The sequence below is a fragment of the Silurus aristotelis genome (genome assembly GCF_946808225.1).
Source record: "Silurus aristotelis genome assembly, chromosome: 2".
In the NCBI taxonomy this organism is placed as follows: Eukaryota; Metazoa; Chordata; class Actinopteri; order Siluriformes; family Siluridae; genus Silurus; species Silurus aristotelis.
Genome location: NC_139575.1, coordinates 38,163,803 through 38,180,690, shown reverse-complemented (window position 1 = coordinate 38,180,690; position 16,888 = coordinate 38,163,803). Strand labels below are relative to the sequence as shown.

Sequence of the window (16,888 nt, the reverse complement as noted above, 5' to 3'; positions counted from 1 at the left end):
TTCTTCAGCTAATCTGAAGGCCACATGAAGTTTGGAGGTCTGTAGCTATTGACTGTGCAGAAGGTTGGTGACCTCTGTGCACTACGTGTCTCCGCATCCGCTGACCTGCTCTGTGGTTTTACGTGGTCGAACACTTTGTGGCCGAGTTGCTGTCGTTCCCAGTCGCTTCCTCTTTGTTCCAACACCACTAATGGTGGACTGTGGAATATTTAGGAGTTAGAAAATTTCACGACTGGACTTATTGCACTGGTGACTTCCTGTCACAGTTCCACGCTGGAATTCACTAATTTTTTGTTGTTGTATCGCACCGATGCCCTGAGATTGATGTGTTCCATCCCAGCCACTAAACTCTTATGAACCTCCCAAAATTTGGTGAAAAAGAGAAAAAAAAAAACTATCCTAATGCCGAGCCTTGCGGATCTCCGGACCCATCGAGACGCTAATTAAACAGGAGAAATGAGCATTTTAATGGCAACAATGCACCTGGGTTCAACAAACAGTTTGGTCTCCGATAAGTGAATCGCTTGTTTTTTTTCGTTCAACAGTGTTACTTCTTTCGTGGTGTAAAAAAGTCTATATGACGTGATGTTTGGGAGAAGTTTGAGGGTTCCTGGGACAGGGAGGGGCCTGGAGTAGTGGAAGCGGTGGTTGGTGAAGGGTTTCGGCTCTCCTCTCTCGCTCTCTCTCTCGCTCCTTTCCTTATAACTCAACAATGCACCTGGGTTCAACTAACAGTTTGGTCTCCTCTTTGTTCCAACACCACTTACAATGGACTGTGGAATATTTATTAGTGAGGAAATTTCACGACTGGACTTATTGCACTGGTGACTTCCTGTCACGGTACCACGCTGGAATTCACGCAGCTCCTGAGAGCCACACATTCTTTCACTAATGTTTGTAGAAGCGTCTCCATGCACAGGTGATGATTTAAATCACCTGTAACCATGGAAGTGACTGAAACATCTGAATTCAGTGCTTTGGATGGTGTGTGAATACTTTTGGCAATTTACTGTATTTTAGTCAATGTGCAGCTTGTATAGAACAGATTCACTGTAAAATGATGAACATGTCAAAACTGTGTCCGAAGTGTGACACCATTGTTACGTACATGTTGTCAATGCCTCGGTCCTCCTGAGTATGAAACTCACCAGAGCTCCACAGGTTGTTGCTGAAATGTGAGGGGTGTAATCACTTTTGTGAGACACTGTATATATACAGTGAGGAAAATAAGTATTTGAACACGCTGCTATTTTGCAAGTTCTCCCACTAAGAAAACATGGAGGGGTCTGAAATTGTCATCGTAGGTGCATGTCCACTGTAAGAGACATAATCTGGAAAAAAAAATCCAGAAATCACAATATATGATTTTTAAACTATTTATTTGTATGATACAGCTGCAAATAAGTATTTGAACACCTGTCTTTCAGCTAGAATTCTGACCCTCAAAGACCTGTTAGTCTGCCTTTAAAATGTCCACCTACACTACATTTATTATCCTAAATTAGATGCACCTGTTTGAGGTCGTTAGCTGCATAAAGACATCTGTCCACTCCATACAATCAGTAAGAATCCAACTACTAACATGGCCAAGGCCAAAGTGCTGTCCAAAGACACTAGAGACAAAATTGTACACCTCCACAAGGCTGGAAAGGGCTACGGGGAAATTGCCAAGCAGCTTGGTGAAAAAAGGTCCACTGTTGGAGCGATCATTAGAAAATGGAAGAAGCTAAACATGACTGTCAATCTCCCTCGGACTGGGGCTCCATGCAAGATCTCACCTCGTGGGGTCTCAATGATCCTAAGGAAGGTGAGAAATCAGCCCAGAACTACACGGGAGGAGCTGGTCAATGACCTGAAAAGAGCTGGGACCACCGTTTCCAAGGTTACTGTTGGTAATACACTAAGACGTCATGGTTTGAAATCATGCATGGCACGGAAGGTTCCCCTGCTTAAACCAGCACATGTCCAGGCACGTCTTAAGTTGGCCAATGACCATTTGGATGATCCAGAGGAGTCATGGGAGAAAGTCATGTGGTCAGATGAGACCAAAATAGAACTTTTGGGTCATAATTCCACTAAACGTGTTTGGAGGAAGAAGAATGATGAGTACCATCCCAAGAACACCATCCCTACTGTGAAGCATGGGGGTGGTAGCATCATGCTTTGGGGGTGTTTTTCTGCACATAGGACAGGGCGACTGCACTGTATTAAGGAGAGGATGTATTGCGGATGTATTGGGAGGATGAGGCCATGTATTGCGAGATTTTGGGGAACAACCTCCTTCCCTCAGTTAGAGCATTGAAGATGGGTCGAGGCTGGGTCTTCCAACATGACAATGACCCGAAGCACACATCCAGGATAACCAAGGAGTGGCTCTGTAAGAAGCATATCAAGGTTCTGGCGTGGCCTAGCCAGTCTCCAGACCTAAACCCAATAGAGAATCTTTGGAGGGAGCTTAAACTCCGTGTTTCTCAGCGACAGGCCAGAAACCTGACTGATCTAGAGAAGATCTGTGTGGAGGAGTGGGCCAAAATCCCTCCTGCAGTGTGTGCAAACCTGGTGAAAAACTACAGGAAATGTTTGACCTCTGTAATTGTAAACAAAGGCTCCTGTACCAAATATTAACATTGACTTTCTCAGGTGTTCAAATACTTATTTGCAGCTGTATCCTACAAATAAATAGTTACAAAATCATACATTGTGATTTCTGGATTTTTTTTTTTTTTTAGATTATGTCTCTCACAGTGGACATGCACCTAGGATGACAATTTTAGACCCCTCCATGATTTCTAAGTGGGAGAACTTGCAAAATAGCAGGGTGTTCAAATACTTATTTTCCTCACTGCAAATATATATAAGTACAAGGTGGTATCAACAGATTTCAAGTCTAGTTTTATAACACGCCAACAGATGGCAGCACAAGGCATCACGCACAGTCACAGGGAGCACCAACCCTCATAAGTCCATGTGCCAAAAGACAATCCTGTGTACATCTGGAGCTGTTCTGACCACGTGCGCACCCAGTCACCGAGCTCCTCCTTACACGTGAGTTTCTTGCCAGAAACGACACGATCTCATTTCCGCACACTTCCTACTCCAGACTTGACTCCTGCATACTTCCTGAAGATGAAGCTCCAGCTCATTGGTCGCTGTTTTGACAATGAATCACAGATGGTGCTCGACGCACAGCGAACACTTTCCGGTAAACAGAAAACCTGGAAACTTTTATACCACATTATATATGTTTATATTTCTTCTTAGTGTATTTGCTCACCAGTTTTCACTGCCAGAACCTTTATATTTATTTGAATATTTATCTGCACTTGTCAGTTTGCACAGTTGTTACTATTTGCACTTCTGGCAGACGTTAAACTGCATTAGACTGCGGTGCACCTGGACTATAAAATTTAAAAAGTTCTATCTATTCATCCATCGCATGTGAGGCACGGCCTTCATGTGTCATCGATAGTATTGGAGGCGTGGCTTTCATGTCATTCCTTTATTGGAGGCGTGGCTTTGACATCAGTCCTAGTATTAAGACGTAAGAAACTCCACCTCCAAGTAAAACAATATGGATGTAAATTGTGTAAAATCAGGCATATCTTTCAGAGGAAAAAAAAAATAATCCAACAACTTTGTCACCACTTTGTTGTTTATTTGGCCACCAGTTTATTTATCCACATTTTTTTCCTTTTTTTTTTTCTTTTCTTGTTTTTTTTTTTTAAAGTGTGATGGAATGCTTAAACCTCATTCACTCCTTTCGCTCTTTACATCTTTACACCTTACAATAATAATTATAGTAAAAAAAAAAAAAATAAAAAAAAAAATTTTACCATTACATAAGCCCCTCCCCTTTCTAAACCTAAATCGTTCCCCATTAAACATCGAGCCTCTGAACAACAGCAACAGACAGTCGGGGGATACGACGGCACGTTTATGACCCAGAACACTCTGCTGTTATCCTGTTGTACACCATCCCTTTGTTTACCTGCACGACCGAGACGAGACGTAGAGCGAAAGACGGAAACATTTCTGGGGAAAAAAATGCCTTTCAGTAACCGACCTGAAATCTTAGAAATCTCTGCTGGCGTAAAATGTAGTGGTACAGAATCACCTCCCCCTCGCAGCCTGAGGGTCACCGGACCCTCTGACAACTACACAAATAAAAACTGGAAAAATAGAATTAAATACAACAAATAGATAACTTTTATATTGTTTAAAAAAAATATCAGTAGCTACGTATTAATGGTAATGGAGGAGGGGGAAGAAGTGTAAAAAAAAAAAGGAAAAAAAAGGAAGCTTGGTCTCGGCTACATCTTGGATCTGAATTAAGTGAGAATGTTACAAATTTTTTGTTGTTGTATCGCCCTGAGATTGATGTGTTCCATCCCAGCCACTAAACTCTTATGAACCTCCCAAAATTTGGTGAAAAAAAGAAAAAAAAAACTGTCCTAATGCCGAGCCTTGCGGATCTCCGGACCCATCGAGACGCTAATTAAACAGGAGAAATGAGCATTTTAATGCCAACAATGCACCTGGGTTCAACAAACAGTTTGGTCTCCGATAAGTAAATCGCTTTTTTGTGGGTTTTTTCGTTAAACAGTGTTACTTCTTCGAGGTCATCGGTCGTGGTGTAAAAAAGTCTATATTACGTGATGTTTGGGAGAAGTTTGAGGGTTCCTGGGACAGGGAGGGGCCTGGAGTAGTGGAAGCGGTGGTTGGTGAAGGGTTTCGACTCTCCTCTCTCGCTCTCTCTCTCGCTCCTGTCCTTATAACTCATCGTGTTCTTCTGTGTCTGAATCGCCATCCTCTGTGTCCTCAAGGTCCAGATCCTGCATGAAGACAACAATGATTATTTGTTCCCCACCAGCAGAGCGTCCCGAGTGTTCCTGCGTCAGTCTCATCAGCAGGTGCTGAGCTCATCCTCGGTTCTGAGCCAAACGCCCGTGACAGTGGTGTAATGCGCTGGAATTAGACTTCCTAGAGATATCGGATTAGTGGTTTCCCCAGAGGACGGAGCTCCTTTGGTTCCGAATTAGGTTGCGTCATTATGACAACACGGTTCTAGAAAATTCTCTGTGTTCTCATTCATGATCCTCGAATAGAGAGCACGTCCTGTCCTGCACATTTTATTCATGTTCTTCCTGCTAGACCACTTCGACTCTGTTAGTTGTCAATGGGCTGAGCAGGAAAAACACAAACATGTGGGATGGAGGTTCTCCAGGACCAGGGATCAGAACCTAGAGTCTGAAGAAATGGGAACCTGTGCGGTCACTGCGTTTGTCATTAGTGAGGTTCTTTACCAACATGCTGGGAATGAATTAAGGCTGATTTAAGCACAATGATCTGGGGCTGAAGCTAGAAACGTAATTAGGAACAGTAGAAGAACATGTATTTGATTCACCTCAGACATTTCCATTTATGGCATGTGTCAGGGCCTTGCTGAAGAGCCTAGCAGTAGCAGCCTGGTGGTGCTGGGATTTAACCTTGCAACCCTTTGATCAAAAGACTAATGTCCTACCTACTGTCACGTTCCACATCTGCACATCCATTAGTCAATGTGCAAAGTACGAGTTTGACCTTTGGTGACCCTTCGAAACCCAGCAATGGTTGCTAATTAGTAGGAAATTATGCTGCACAAAATCAAAAAACATGTACTTACATCGACCTCATCATCATCGTCCTCTTCTGCTGGTGCTCCACCTTCCTTTCCTCCGCTCTCCAGGAACTTTGAAAAGCCCTCCAACGTTCTCTCTCCGCTGTAGTCAATGATCTAAAAGAGAGATCAACAGTACATTTTCATTAGAACATCTGGCTTAACCTGAAGGGTTTTTTTTTTTTTTTGGATGTTGGAGTTGCAGCACCAACCAAACCAGGACCTAAGGTCTGGACTCACAGCTGAAAGGGCAGATCATCAACCCCCAGCCAGCATGGAGTTATACATTGGTTTATTACATCTTTACAGATCTTTATTACGATGCATGCTTCATAACTGCAGATTGACCATCGCAGATCAAGATCTTGATTTAGAAACTGGGATATAAAATAGTACCCTGAAATAAACCCTACAACCTGCTGCCAAACGCTGTAATCACATGAATCCATATTTGGGATTTCTTTTATAAAAAGGTGTAACAGGATACAGATTTCATGTAGCATGTCGTGTAGAGATTCAAACTGTAGCAGGTTATAACTTCACGATCAGGAATGACCACGTTCTAATTATTTGTGCATTGATCTGCGCAGGTGTAGGAGGAAATTATTCTAATTTAGTTTAATTATTTACATTTATTTATATTTATGTATATGGCGAACATGGTGTAGTAAATCTAAAACTAATGTTTACGATTACATTAAAAAAAAACTTTTTAAAAGTATCAACAGCTTCACAAAGAGGTTTCTGTTTCTGTTCACAGGGTTTCTGCAGGTTTCAGAATCAAACCAAGATCTTTTTAAGATCATTCAGAACGAAACGCAAGACCGATTTCACCACATCAAATACACACAGACACGTTTTTAACGTCCGGAGTTAACGTCATTTTTTTCCCCCAAGTTAAGTATCACCAAACTCGCACTTCACCATCGCTGAAAAATAAAATCCGAGTGATTCGCGGCAATAACACACAGCTGATTGGCTGTTACATGTTGGTCTCATCTGTTGTCGTAATACAGCAAATTCTATTTGGACAAGCGAAAAAAGGAACTACACCACCACAGAAACTAAAACACACACATTCTAAAGTGCATATCGGTGCAAATCAGAGGACGTGTAACATGGACATCGCAATTTTTGTTATTTAATTAATTACGTTTTAAATTATTTGAAACTTATAACCGTGAATTTCAGATTTTTGAGGCCTACAATTTTGCTTAATTGCTGATTTTGTACTTTTTAAAACTCTGCAGAAACCCTGATTATCATCCAGAAAGATATGTTGAATCTGGATTCTGACACATTTCGGGGAATTTCGTGAATAAAAAAACGTGTTTGTTTTTGAGTGTGGTATCAGAAATCGTGTCTAAATAACTTGATCTCAGCGATTATTAAAAACAAAATAGTTTTTTTCCCCACCCAACTTTTTACTTAAGCACTGATCCCATTCTGATCATTTATTTTTGGTGTATGTATCTAATGTTGGTCTCAGATTTGTAAAAGGTGTAGAACATTTTACTGGTTCTGTGGATAAAATAAAAATACTACAATTATTTTATTTAAAAGATGATCATTTGATTAAAATCTTCATAGTTGTTTGGTGGTGAGTTTTTAAAGATTTCAACGCTTCAAAATGTGATTTTAAATCAGTTATTATAAAAAAATTTAAAATCTAAAAAACCTAAAACTTTAACGGCAAACAATTCAGCATTTGCCTCTGAAGTAAAACGTAACTTTGGTCATGGATGCATTTACCCCAACACGGCCGATTAAACAATCTCAGGAAGGGCAGTAAACCAGCATGGCTTCGAGTGGCCTAGATTTCTAAGCTCTTAAAGAGCAACCGGGTCTTCACCCAATGCCAGGGCAAAGTGATCAGAGGTGGGAGAACCTGGCAGGAACCTGCATTAGCGGCATGCCTGTAAACAACACCGAGTGGGCAGAGGGCCACTCGACTCCACTGCCCCACGTCTGATGGGACTGGTTTTGACCGGATTTCCTTGGCACACAATGCGACTCGCTCCAATATCCCTCAAACTATAAACAAGTGTTTCTAAATGAGGAAAGCGATGATGTGGGGGATTTAACTGGCGTGCCGTTTCTCCCACCTTCGAAATAACCCAAAGTCGAGTGTTTAAATGGTGAGAAATAATGAGACAAGGTCATCTGACTTTGGAAGAAGTCTAGGAAGATTTCGGCAATTAGTATAGAACGAAGACCCTCGAGTCTTGAGATCTAGATAGGGTAAGGTTTTGATCCTGAACCGAGATACATCTAATCATAGATATTATGAATATATTTTTAATATATATATTTTTACATTTTTTGTTTCAACTAATTCTTGATATAATGAGTTTTAAATCATAAAGTCAATGTTTAATCTAAAAAACAAAAAAAAAACCCAACTATTATAATAATTATTAAATGATGGCACTCTCACCTTGTGATCTTCTCCTGCTGGGAAGAACTTGAGCGTGGGGAAGCTGTGAACTTTAACGGCCTCGATCTCATTGGCTGTGGAGTCCATCTTGGCCACCACGATGTCTGTGTGGTCCTTGAATTTCTCTCCCAGCTGATCCCAGATGGGAGCGAGCTGTTTGCAGTGACCGCACCAAGGAGCATCTGATACAAAGATCAGGATTCATTTCTCTGTGCAATCACAGTTCAGAACAGAAGGAAAAGTGTGAGATTGGTTTGGTGCTTACAGAATTCCACAAAGACGTTCTTGGAGGCATCAAAAACGACTTCCTCGAAGTTCTTGCCCACCAGGACTTTGACCGGGTTCTTGTCCCAGTCTTCAGGAATGTCCTGGCTCATAAGGTGAGGCTGTGGAACAAAGACACAAAGAAATTAAATCATGAAGTATGATCAGAAAGAAGGATCTCCAAGATGGTTCAGATCTACAATAACGAGTCTTCAAGAAACGCTGCATGGTTTAAAAACCAAAAGGGACTCGCACCCTGAGTTTGCCCTCGACGAACGCTGTGCAGAAGGTGACGATGTTCTCTGTGGTGATCTCTGAAGACGCGGGTTTGTATTTGGTCATCTCGTCCTCCAGGGTGATGAGGCGCAGGGCGGGACACTCGTCCTTCTTCAGGCCGAAGAACTCCAGGATTCTCTGGTTATCCTCCACCTCGCTGTCGATGAAGATGAACAGGATCTACCGGGACACAGTTACATTAGTAATGACAATGTGCTTTCTACAAAACTGCACGTGACTCGTTACGTTTTTAAACGCACCTTGCCCTTGAAGCCCTCGGCTGCTTTTTTAAACTGGTCCAGCTTCTCCTGGAAGTCTTTGTTGGCTTTAGGCACGAACAGCAGGATGTGGGACTTGATGTCTCCTCCGAATATTTTGGGGGCCGTCTTAAGTTATAAAGAAAAATTCAATAATATGTTTTAAAAATATATATTCATAGACAAATGAGGCACTAAATAAATAAATAAAAAGATCTGACAGTAATTGGTCTTTAAGATAGCCCCGCCCACTCAGCTTTCATGACAGACATCTTAACATGATCCCCACCTCGTGTAACCTGGTGAAGTGAACGTGTAATCAGGACAGGGTCCATGCTCGAGTGTTTACCTGCTCGGTGAACTCTATGACCAGTGGGAGCTGATTGGCCCTGATGAAGCTCAGGAGGTTCTCTTTGGTGAGCTCGCCATCGAAGGTGTTACGGCCTTCGTCAAACTGAAAAACACGAGACGGGTATTTTAATTACACAACAAGAGATGTTTCTAAAACTTATGATCTTAAAGATGGTGTGGCCTGTCAGTGTGTGTAGCAGTTAGTGAGGTGATTATTTTAGTGACGTGTTTCTTTAAATTCCATTCATTAAAATGAAAAAATCATTTAGTTTCTTTAATCAGTAAAAATAAAAATATGTATAGAACTGCACAGCGTCTACAGGAGTCACGTGACGACTCGGACCTTAGGATTAATGAGACGAACGACTCGATTTGCTCGTGTGCGTCCAGTGGAACATGAACGAATCACTCTAAGATGACTCGTTCTCCTGAGTCGCTTTAAAGACTCGTTCAAATTGAGCGAATTGTTCATGAACGAATCATCACTGGTACTGGCCTCAGCAAAGGAGGCGTGGCTTAACCGTAAGTATCAGTTACTTATTTCACTGTAATTAACATCCACACCTCGTTAAATGCCCGAGCCAGGAAATTCTCATCAAACCTTCTTTACGACTCTGGTTTCTGCAAGTTCTCCTTGCGTAACAAGTTAATTTCAATAACTGGCTTTAATATTTACACAATAAACCCAAACTCATCTCAGAGCTGTTTAATCACGCTATTGATATTGTATCATCACTGGATTTTTATTAAAGTAGCAGGTTTTATACGCGCACGCACGCACGCGCACGCACACGCACGCACACACACGCACACACACGCACACACACGCACACACACGCACACACACGCACACACACGCACACACACGCACACACACGCACACACACAAAGCTGCTATGGTTCATCCCTTCACACACAATCACAGTGAAACGAGACACCGCGACGTGGTGGCAAACACCGACCCCTCACGTCTCCCGTGACCCATTTCTGAGAACCGAAACCCAGACTAATAAAATTCTGCAATTACATAACCATAGAATCATGACCTTAAACACGAGAGATCAAATTATAAGATGTTATATAATCGAGAAATCAAAACCGGGTAAACGAATGGGAATGATATTAAGGATGAGGAGGCAGTCAACAGGTGTAGAATCATCAGAGAGCCAGACGCAGGCAGGAAGCTGGGGGTGGGGTCTACAGCCAGGGTTTATTTTAGCATGGAGTGTGTGAGATCCCGATGTGGATGTTGGTCAGCGTGGGTCAGATTACCGGACTACGACCGAGACGTGGCGTAGTGAAAGAGGACGAGAACGACGTGCTGACACGTACTTAACGTAACGCGTGTGTAACGTATAGAGCTTTACATTCTGGGTCACAGAGTCTAAAGGGGGCGTGGCTTCTGTTCTATACCCGGTAAAGAAGAAAGCATCTAAAAATCATTCAACTGGTCATTAAAAATGGATCAAATGGATCGGTTTTAAAGTGAAGCAGCTGTTAGGGGTAACAAACCCCCCCAGATCAAACAATTAAAACTTTATAGAGACCTTCTTGAAGAGCACCACGCTGTCCTTCGTGACCTCGAATTTGGAGAACAGGGCGTCATCGGAGGTGATGCCGAAAGGAATGTCATCAATGGCCTCTGCTGCTTTGATGAAGGTCTTGGCACCTTCAGACTCCACATCCTGCACACACACACACACACACACACACACACACACACACACACGTGCTTATCATTCACAAGTAACACAGTTAACCACCTTTAGTACATAAACACAGCTGTTTAAACAGAGTACAGGTAACCAGCAGGAGAAGTGTACACACACACAGACACACAGACACACAGACACACAGACACACAGACACACAGACACACAGACTCACACACTCACACACTCACACACTCACACACTCACACACTCACACACTCACACACTCACACACTCACACACTCACACACTCACACACTCACTTTCTGGGAATTTTTGCAATCAATTTCTTTTACAAAAACCTTTTCGTATCCATGTTGTTTAAAAGCCCACATGCTCAGTGCAGTGAAGGTCAAAGTGAGCGAGTGCTGCACGTTAGCAGGACATCAGAACCACGTCCTCCTTCCACATTTCGTTTTATAACACACTGACCTTGAAGAAACCGACAACCGCGACCTCGTTGTCGGCGATGAGAGACTCTGCCTGCGTGACCTCAGTGAGGGTGTTGGCGGCTGGTCCAGTCTTCTTCTTCAACCAGTTCACGATGTCATCAGCCTGACGCCCAGCTACACACACACACACACACACACACACACACACACACACACACACACACACACACACACACACACACACACACACACACACACACACACACACACACACACTTAGGCAAAAATATAAACATCTACCAGACGAGAAAACTTCAAGCGGGTTTCTCTCTGAAACTGAAAACTCTTTGCAGATCGTATCAGTTCTAGTGAATGATCTGAAACTACGCAAACGATTATGTATTTGATTAATATCGAGCGTGTTACTATGAATAAACCCGGACTTGGTCTCAAAGCAGCTGCTGTTAGAACAATAAGAACAAATAAATAATTCTGACCAATCAGAATCCAGAATTCAGCAGGTTACAGTACTCATATAGATATTTACATTTTTTTTACCAAAGCAATTTATAGTCGAGAGAAGACGGCAATAAAAAGGGAAATAAAGAAATTATCCTCACTTCAGAGCAGGTTAGTGATTTCTGTACACGTTGTTTTTCTCAGAAGTCTCGTTCAGCTGAAGACACACAGTATATTTACGCTAATTATCTCCATCTGATAAGTTCTGGTCCGGGTGAACTCGTGTACTCAGGGTGGAGTCGCAGATTACAGTAAAACGGCGGGTTGTGAACACGGGACATGTGTGTAGAGCTGATGCAACAGCAGCGTGGGTCATTTCACTGCCCTCGAAAAAGCTCCGAGATCACATGCAAATAGCAGACTCGGCAGATTTTTTTCTCTTCTGCACGAAACGAAACGAAAGGAAGCTGAGCCTCGATCTGATCTCAGCTTCATGCATCGAGTAACCGGGATAGTTAACGGCAATAGAGTGTAGGACGGCAAAGTGACCAACATGTGACAACGTGTGACTTAATGCACAATCATGTCATTCGTGCGTAAAAAAAAACGTATCCATGGTAACCAAGAAACTTCATTTCTTTAAAAAATATATAATTAAAAAAAAGTGTTTCATGGGGATGTTGCATCACACTTGGCCCCGCCCACAAAACTCCATAAAAGGCTGAAAACTAAACATTATTATTTATACATTAGTAATAAATAAAGAGGATGTTAATAAATAAGGACATTCGTGAGAAAGCAAATAAATACACTAACAAGTAAACAACGAACAGTTTGCACATATCGATTGCCAGTCACGTGATTTTAACCGCTCGCGTTTGCAGGCCCTGGCGCACGTCTAATCCGCCCAAACAGAGGTCACGAGACATGACGTGAAGGTACACGCTGCTTCTCCTGGACTGTCTGTTGCAGCTCGGATGGCAAAATTCGAAACGTTCAGAAGAAAACGTGAACAGCGTGCGTGTTTGTGTAAAAGAGTTTAACCCCAGGCTGCTGGAGCGAGAGATGGACGAGTTCCTTGGGATCGAGTTACACGAAGCCAAAACCACAAAGCAACGTGAGGTTCAGCACGCACAGCTGCTCCGAGTGTGGAGGAATCTCCCCCTGAGCATGAGAAGGAGAAGCAGGAAGAGGAGGGGTATCTCACACACACACGCACACACACAGAACGCTGTACACGTACTCAGACCAGCTGTGGTCATGCTGAAGACATTCTCAGGCTCTGCTGGGAGCATGACTGTGGAGCTCATGCATGCGATCCCGATTGGTCAGAAGGTGTAAATGCTCTACAGCAGGAGCTCAGACAGTAGTGCAGCTCTACATTAGTGCACTGGATTCACTGGAGGTGAAGTGGGTAAGACTCTGGGTTACTGATTAAAAGGTTCAAGCCCTGGTATCACCAAGCGGCCACTCTTTTTGGGGCCAGAGCTTCATAACATTTCTGGAATATATACGAAGAAAGAATTTCAAGTATAAAAGCTATACGCGAAGGTGTGTGAGGTTACGCTTCATATTCATATGGTGCCTTTTCTTATCTTTAATTAATAAAGAGTCTGAGAATAAAGAGCTGCTGAAGGAACAAGCGTTTACAGCTGCTATAACGGAGGAGCAAACAGGAACTGACGTAAATCTAAAGGTTTATTTTAAAGGCAAACTGTTTTTATCTTTACATACTAATAAAATGGCCACCAAACGAACACATCGATGTAATAGTTATAAAATTAATTAATAAACCTGTGTAATAAAATCTTCACCTGTGTACTCTTTGGGCGTGGTCTTGTCTCCACCCTTGAAGAATTTGATGGTGGGGTAACCGCGCACCCCGTACTCCTGCGCCAGCTCCGTCTCCTCTGTAGCGTCCACTTTGGCCAGGCGGATGTTCGAACCCTCGCCTTTCAGGAGTCCTGCTGCTTTGGCGTATTCGGGAACGAGCGCCTTGCAGTGACCGCACCATGGTGCATCTAAAACCAGGAGCACACACGAGGGTGAGACATCTGATAACCTCACAGGTAAAGAGATGAATGTATGAGATCTTGAAGATGAAGATGCTCTGATGATCGACATGTGGTTTAGAAATGACTCATTAAGCACCTCAGCGACTAAAGATCTCAAAATGTTTGTCTGAGAGCAAAATCCAACCAACAAATTCAGATTTGGGATCAAGTTGATATCAAATTTTGGTACAAGTGAAGGTTCAATGAAGATCCAGGAGGACTGATGTCGTTGTCTACATGATAAAGGAGTAACAGTCAGATAGACTGTATAGTTACTATAGACCGTAACACTACAGCTGAATGAACTCGAATAAAGAGTTAACATACAGAGAAGTTCATCACGTGTAGAACTTTGTGAAATGGATTGTGATGCAGCATGTTGGCGTGAGGGACGGTGACCGTGCAGTTTTGTATAAATTTGCATAAACCAATTTGCGTGCCGAACACAGATTTGTTTACATTGATGTAAAAATTGCCGGGACGAGATCACGGGTGGAAGTTGACTAGGATTTAGATCCTAGAGATGGACATGCATATCATCCAGACTGATGAGTTTTGTTTCTCCTGCAATTATGTTCACTGGTTTGGGAGATGTTTGTAGAGGTTAGACACTGAAAGTGCTGGAGGATTTGATTAATTTATTGTGCTTTGCTGTATGATGCAAGTCCAAAGTTCCTGACTTTGTGTTTAAACTTCGTGCTGATGTACACGTCGGCTTTGAACACTCAGGAGGAGGCACTTCTCTCCTCCTATCCAGACTTGTTTCACCCTCCCCTGCTCTCAATCCGCCACAAAAACCTCGTGGAGCTCTGTGACTGGGTAAAAAGTCCACCCGGAGGGGGCACTCGCCTTTTCATACCTCCGTCTCACCCTGTATTTCTCAAGACCCGCCCTCTCGTTTATGATTGGTTGTTTATGAGTATCAGCGCTCCGATTGGTTGACAGGTCTATCAATAGCGCTCTGTTGTCACTGCGATGACTGCAATGATTGACTGTTAAACTGGCCAATCAAACGCTCCAAAACGGATACAATCAGCCAATCGGAACACAGGAATCACTAACACTGGCCAATCGCAGCGCGGGAAGGCGGGATATAGTGACGGACGAGGGGAAAAAAGTTTCGTGAATTGACAATGAAGTACACAGAAAATCCAAAATGGAGACGCGGAGATTCAGAAGTTTGAAAGCAAAAGAAAGAAAAACGAACCAGGAAGTTGGCTGGTTTGGGACAAGAGTGCGCCAGATACCAGGTTTTATATACATCTACAGGGTTTCTAAAGCCAGATATTACAGCTTAGTGTGTGTGTGTGTGTGTGTGTGTGTGTGTGTGTGTGTGAGAGAGAGAGAGAGAGAGAGAGAGAGAGAGAGAGAGAGAGAGAGAGAGAGAGAGAGAGAGAGAGAAAAGAAAAGAAAATGAAAGATCAGATCAGTCAAAACAAGCCGGAGTTCACCATTACAGGCTTAAAAATAATAAACAAAAACGAAAAAAATACACAAACAAAACATAATTGGGGCCTAAACCTTAAAAAGCGCACTGGATTTTCTTTAATCATTATAATAATAAGAAGAAAAAGAAGAAGAAGAAGAACCTAAAATATAATCTTGACTTTTTCTTCCATGCATTTCATTTCCCACATGAATACACATGAGGTTATTTAAATAAATGAATATTCATGATGAAGGAAACTGTAGAAGGAAGAGAACACCAGTATTACAGTAAACACACACATCTATTTTCTCTTCCTCATTTTTTTTCCTTTGCTCTTTAAACCCCCCCAGAAGTTGATTCGAGATGATTTGCAGGCTCTGGAGTGCAGGTGATTGATATTCTCTCTCCACATGCTGGATATCTGTGGGTTCAGATGCTCTTCATCATGTATTATTAATGTTATTACTATAGAAGAACGTATAGTAGGCGTGTCTGTCTGAAGCTCGAGCTTCTCTCCAGGACACCTCAATGGCCTTCACACCCCTGTCCCACCACACAGTGCAGGCGCTCTCAGTGCACACAATCACACACACACACACACACACACACACACCTGAGCAGGTGAATTACAAACAAAATCACAAGGTGAAAAATAGTGCAACTTTGCAGCTGATGCACGCGCATCATCATCATCACCACTGATCTTATTTACCAACACGGAAGTTCAGTAACAGAAGAGAGGAAGAAGAGAAACAGAGAGAGAGAGAGAAGAAAGGAGAGAAGAAAAAACACAAAGCTGTTAAACACTCACAGAACTCGACCAGGATGTTGGGGTGAGCTTGCAGCGCCTCGTCGAAGTTGCTCTTGGTGAGCACGAGCACGTCCTCCTCCTCAGTGATGTGAGCCGCGGCCGTTACCACGAGAGCGAGCGCAAGTGCGCACCGGACCACCGCCGACTTCTTCATCATCATCATCACGATCTCCTTCTGGTACGTCTAAGAGTTTTGAACCCCTGTTTCAATCTCCACCTGAAGATCTCTGGTTGCTGCTGCTGCTGCTGCGGGACTTCAACTCCTGCCTGCGGTACTAACGTGGCAGCGCGCGCAGGAAACCGGTAGAGGGGTCGGAGCTGTGTTGCGCATGCGCATTTATTAGCTCACACGCCGTTCGTGTTGAATTGTGAGTGGCCCAGCAGGCACGCGACACCCGGAAGTGAATCGGAGCTGGGCCCTCTTTGCGGGTTGCCATGGGTACCGGAACGCTGCGCGGTGACGTCACCGCCTAAGCATGAGTCAGTTGAACAACAGAAGGACCACATAATAAATATAATATAATAAATATAATACAATAAATATAATTAATTACAGTGTGACAAAATAGAAATAAACAAAAAATAATGATAATAATAATAATAATAATAATAATAATGATGATAATAATAATAAATGGCAGAAATAAAATGTGTGTGAATGTAAATGTAGATGTATATGAAGATTTTGATGGTAATGGAGATGGTGATGGAGATGGTGATGCTGTTGGAGATGGTGATAATGTTGAAGATGGTGATGGTGTTGGAGATGATGATGGTGTTTTAGATGATG

At 42.7% G+C, this 16,888-nt stretch overlaps 1 protein-coding gene across 1 annotated transcript; it reads right to left on the bottom strand.

Moving 5' to 3' along the window:
- Positions 1-3,634: 3,634 nt before the first annotated feature.
- p4hb (prolyl 4-hydroxylase, beta polypeptide) lies at positions 3,635-16,472 on the bottom strand. Its single transcript, XM_083525701.1, has 11 exons — positions 16,099-16,472; positions 13,619-13,825; positions 11,386-11,519; positions 10,789-10,926; positions 9,240-9,344; positions 8,894-9,019; positions 8,613-8,813; positions 8,359-8,479; positions 8,094-8,275; positions 5,663-5,773; positions 3,635-4,832 (listed from the first exon to the last, which is right to left on the bottom strand). The coding sequence occupies exons 1-11, from the start codon at positions 16,259-16,261 to the stop codon at positions 4,770-4,772; spliced, it is 1,551 nt and encodes a 516-aa protein (XP_083381827.1). The 5' UTR covers positions 16,262-16,472; the 3' UTR covers positions 3,635-4,769.
- Positions 16,473-16,888: the final 416 nt, after the last annotated feature.

Bases quoted from the DNA above. Each gene is read 5' to 3' on its own strand.
- p4hb (XM_083525701.1), bottom strand. From the start codon at position 16,261: ATGATGATGATGAAGAAGTCGGCGGTGGTCCGGTGCGCACTTGCGCTC. The intron at 8,480-8,612 runs GTGCGAGTCCCT...TTTGTTCCACAG, and splicing joins TCGTCGAGGGCAAACTCAGG to CCTCACCTTATGAGCCAGGA. The intron at 5,774-8,093 runs GTGAGAGTGCCA...TCTCTCTTTTAG, and splicing joins CAGCAGGAGAAGATCACAAG to ATCATTGACTACAGCGGAGA.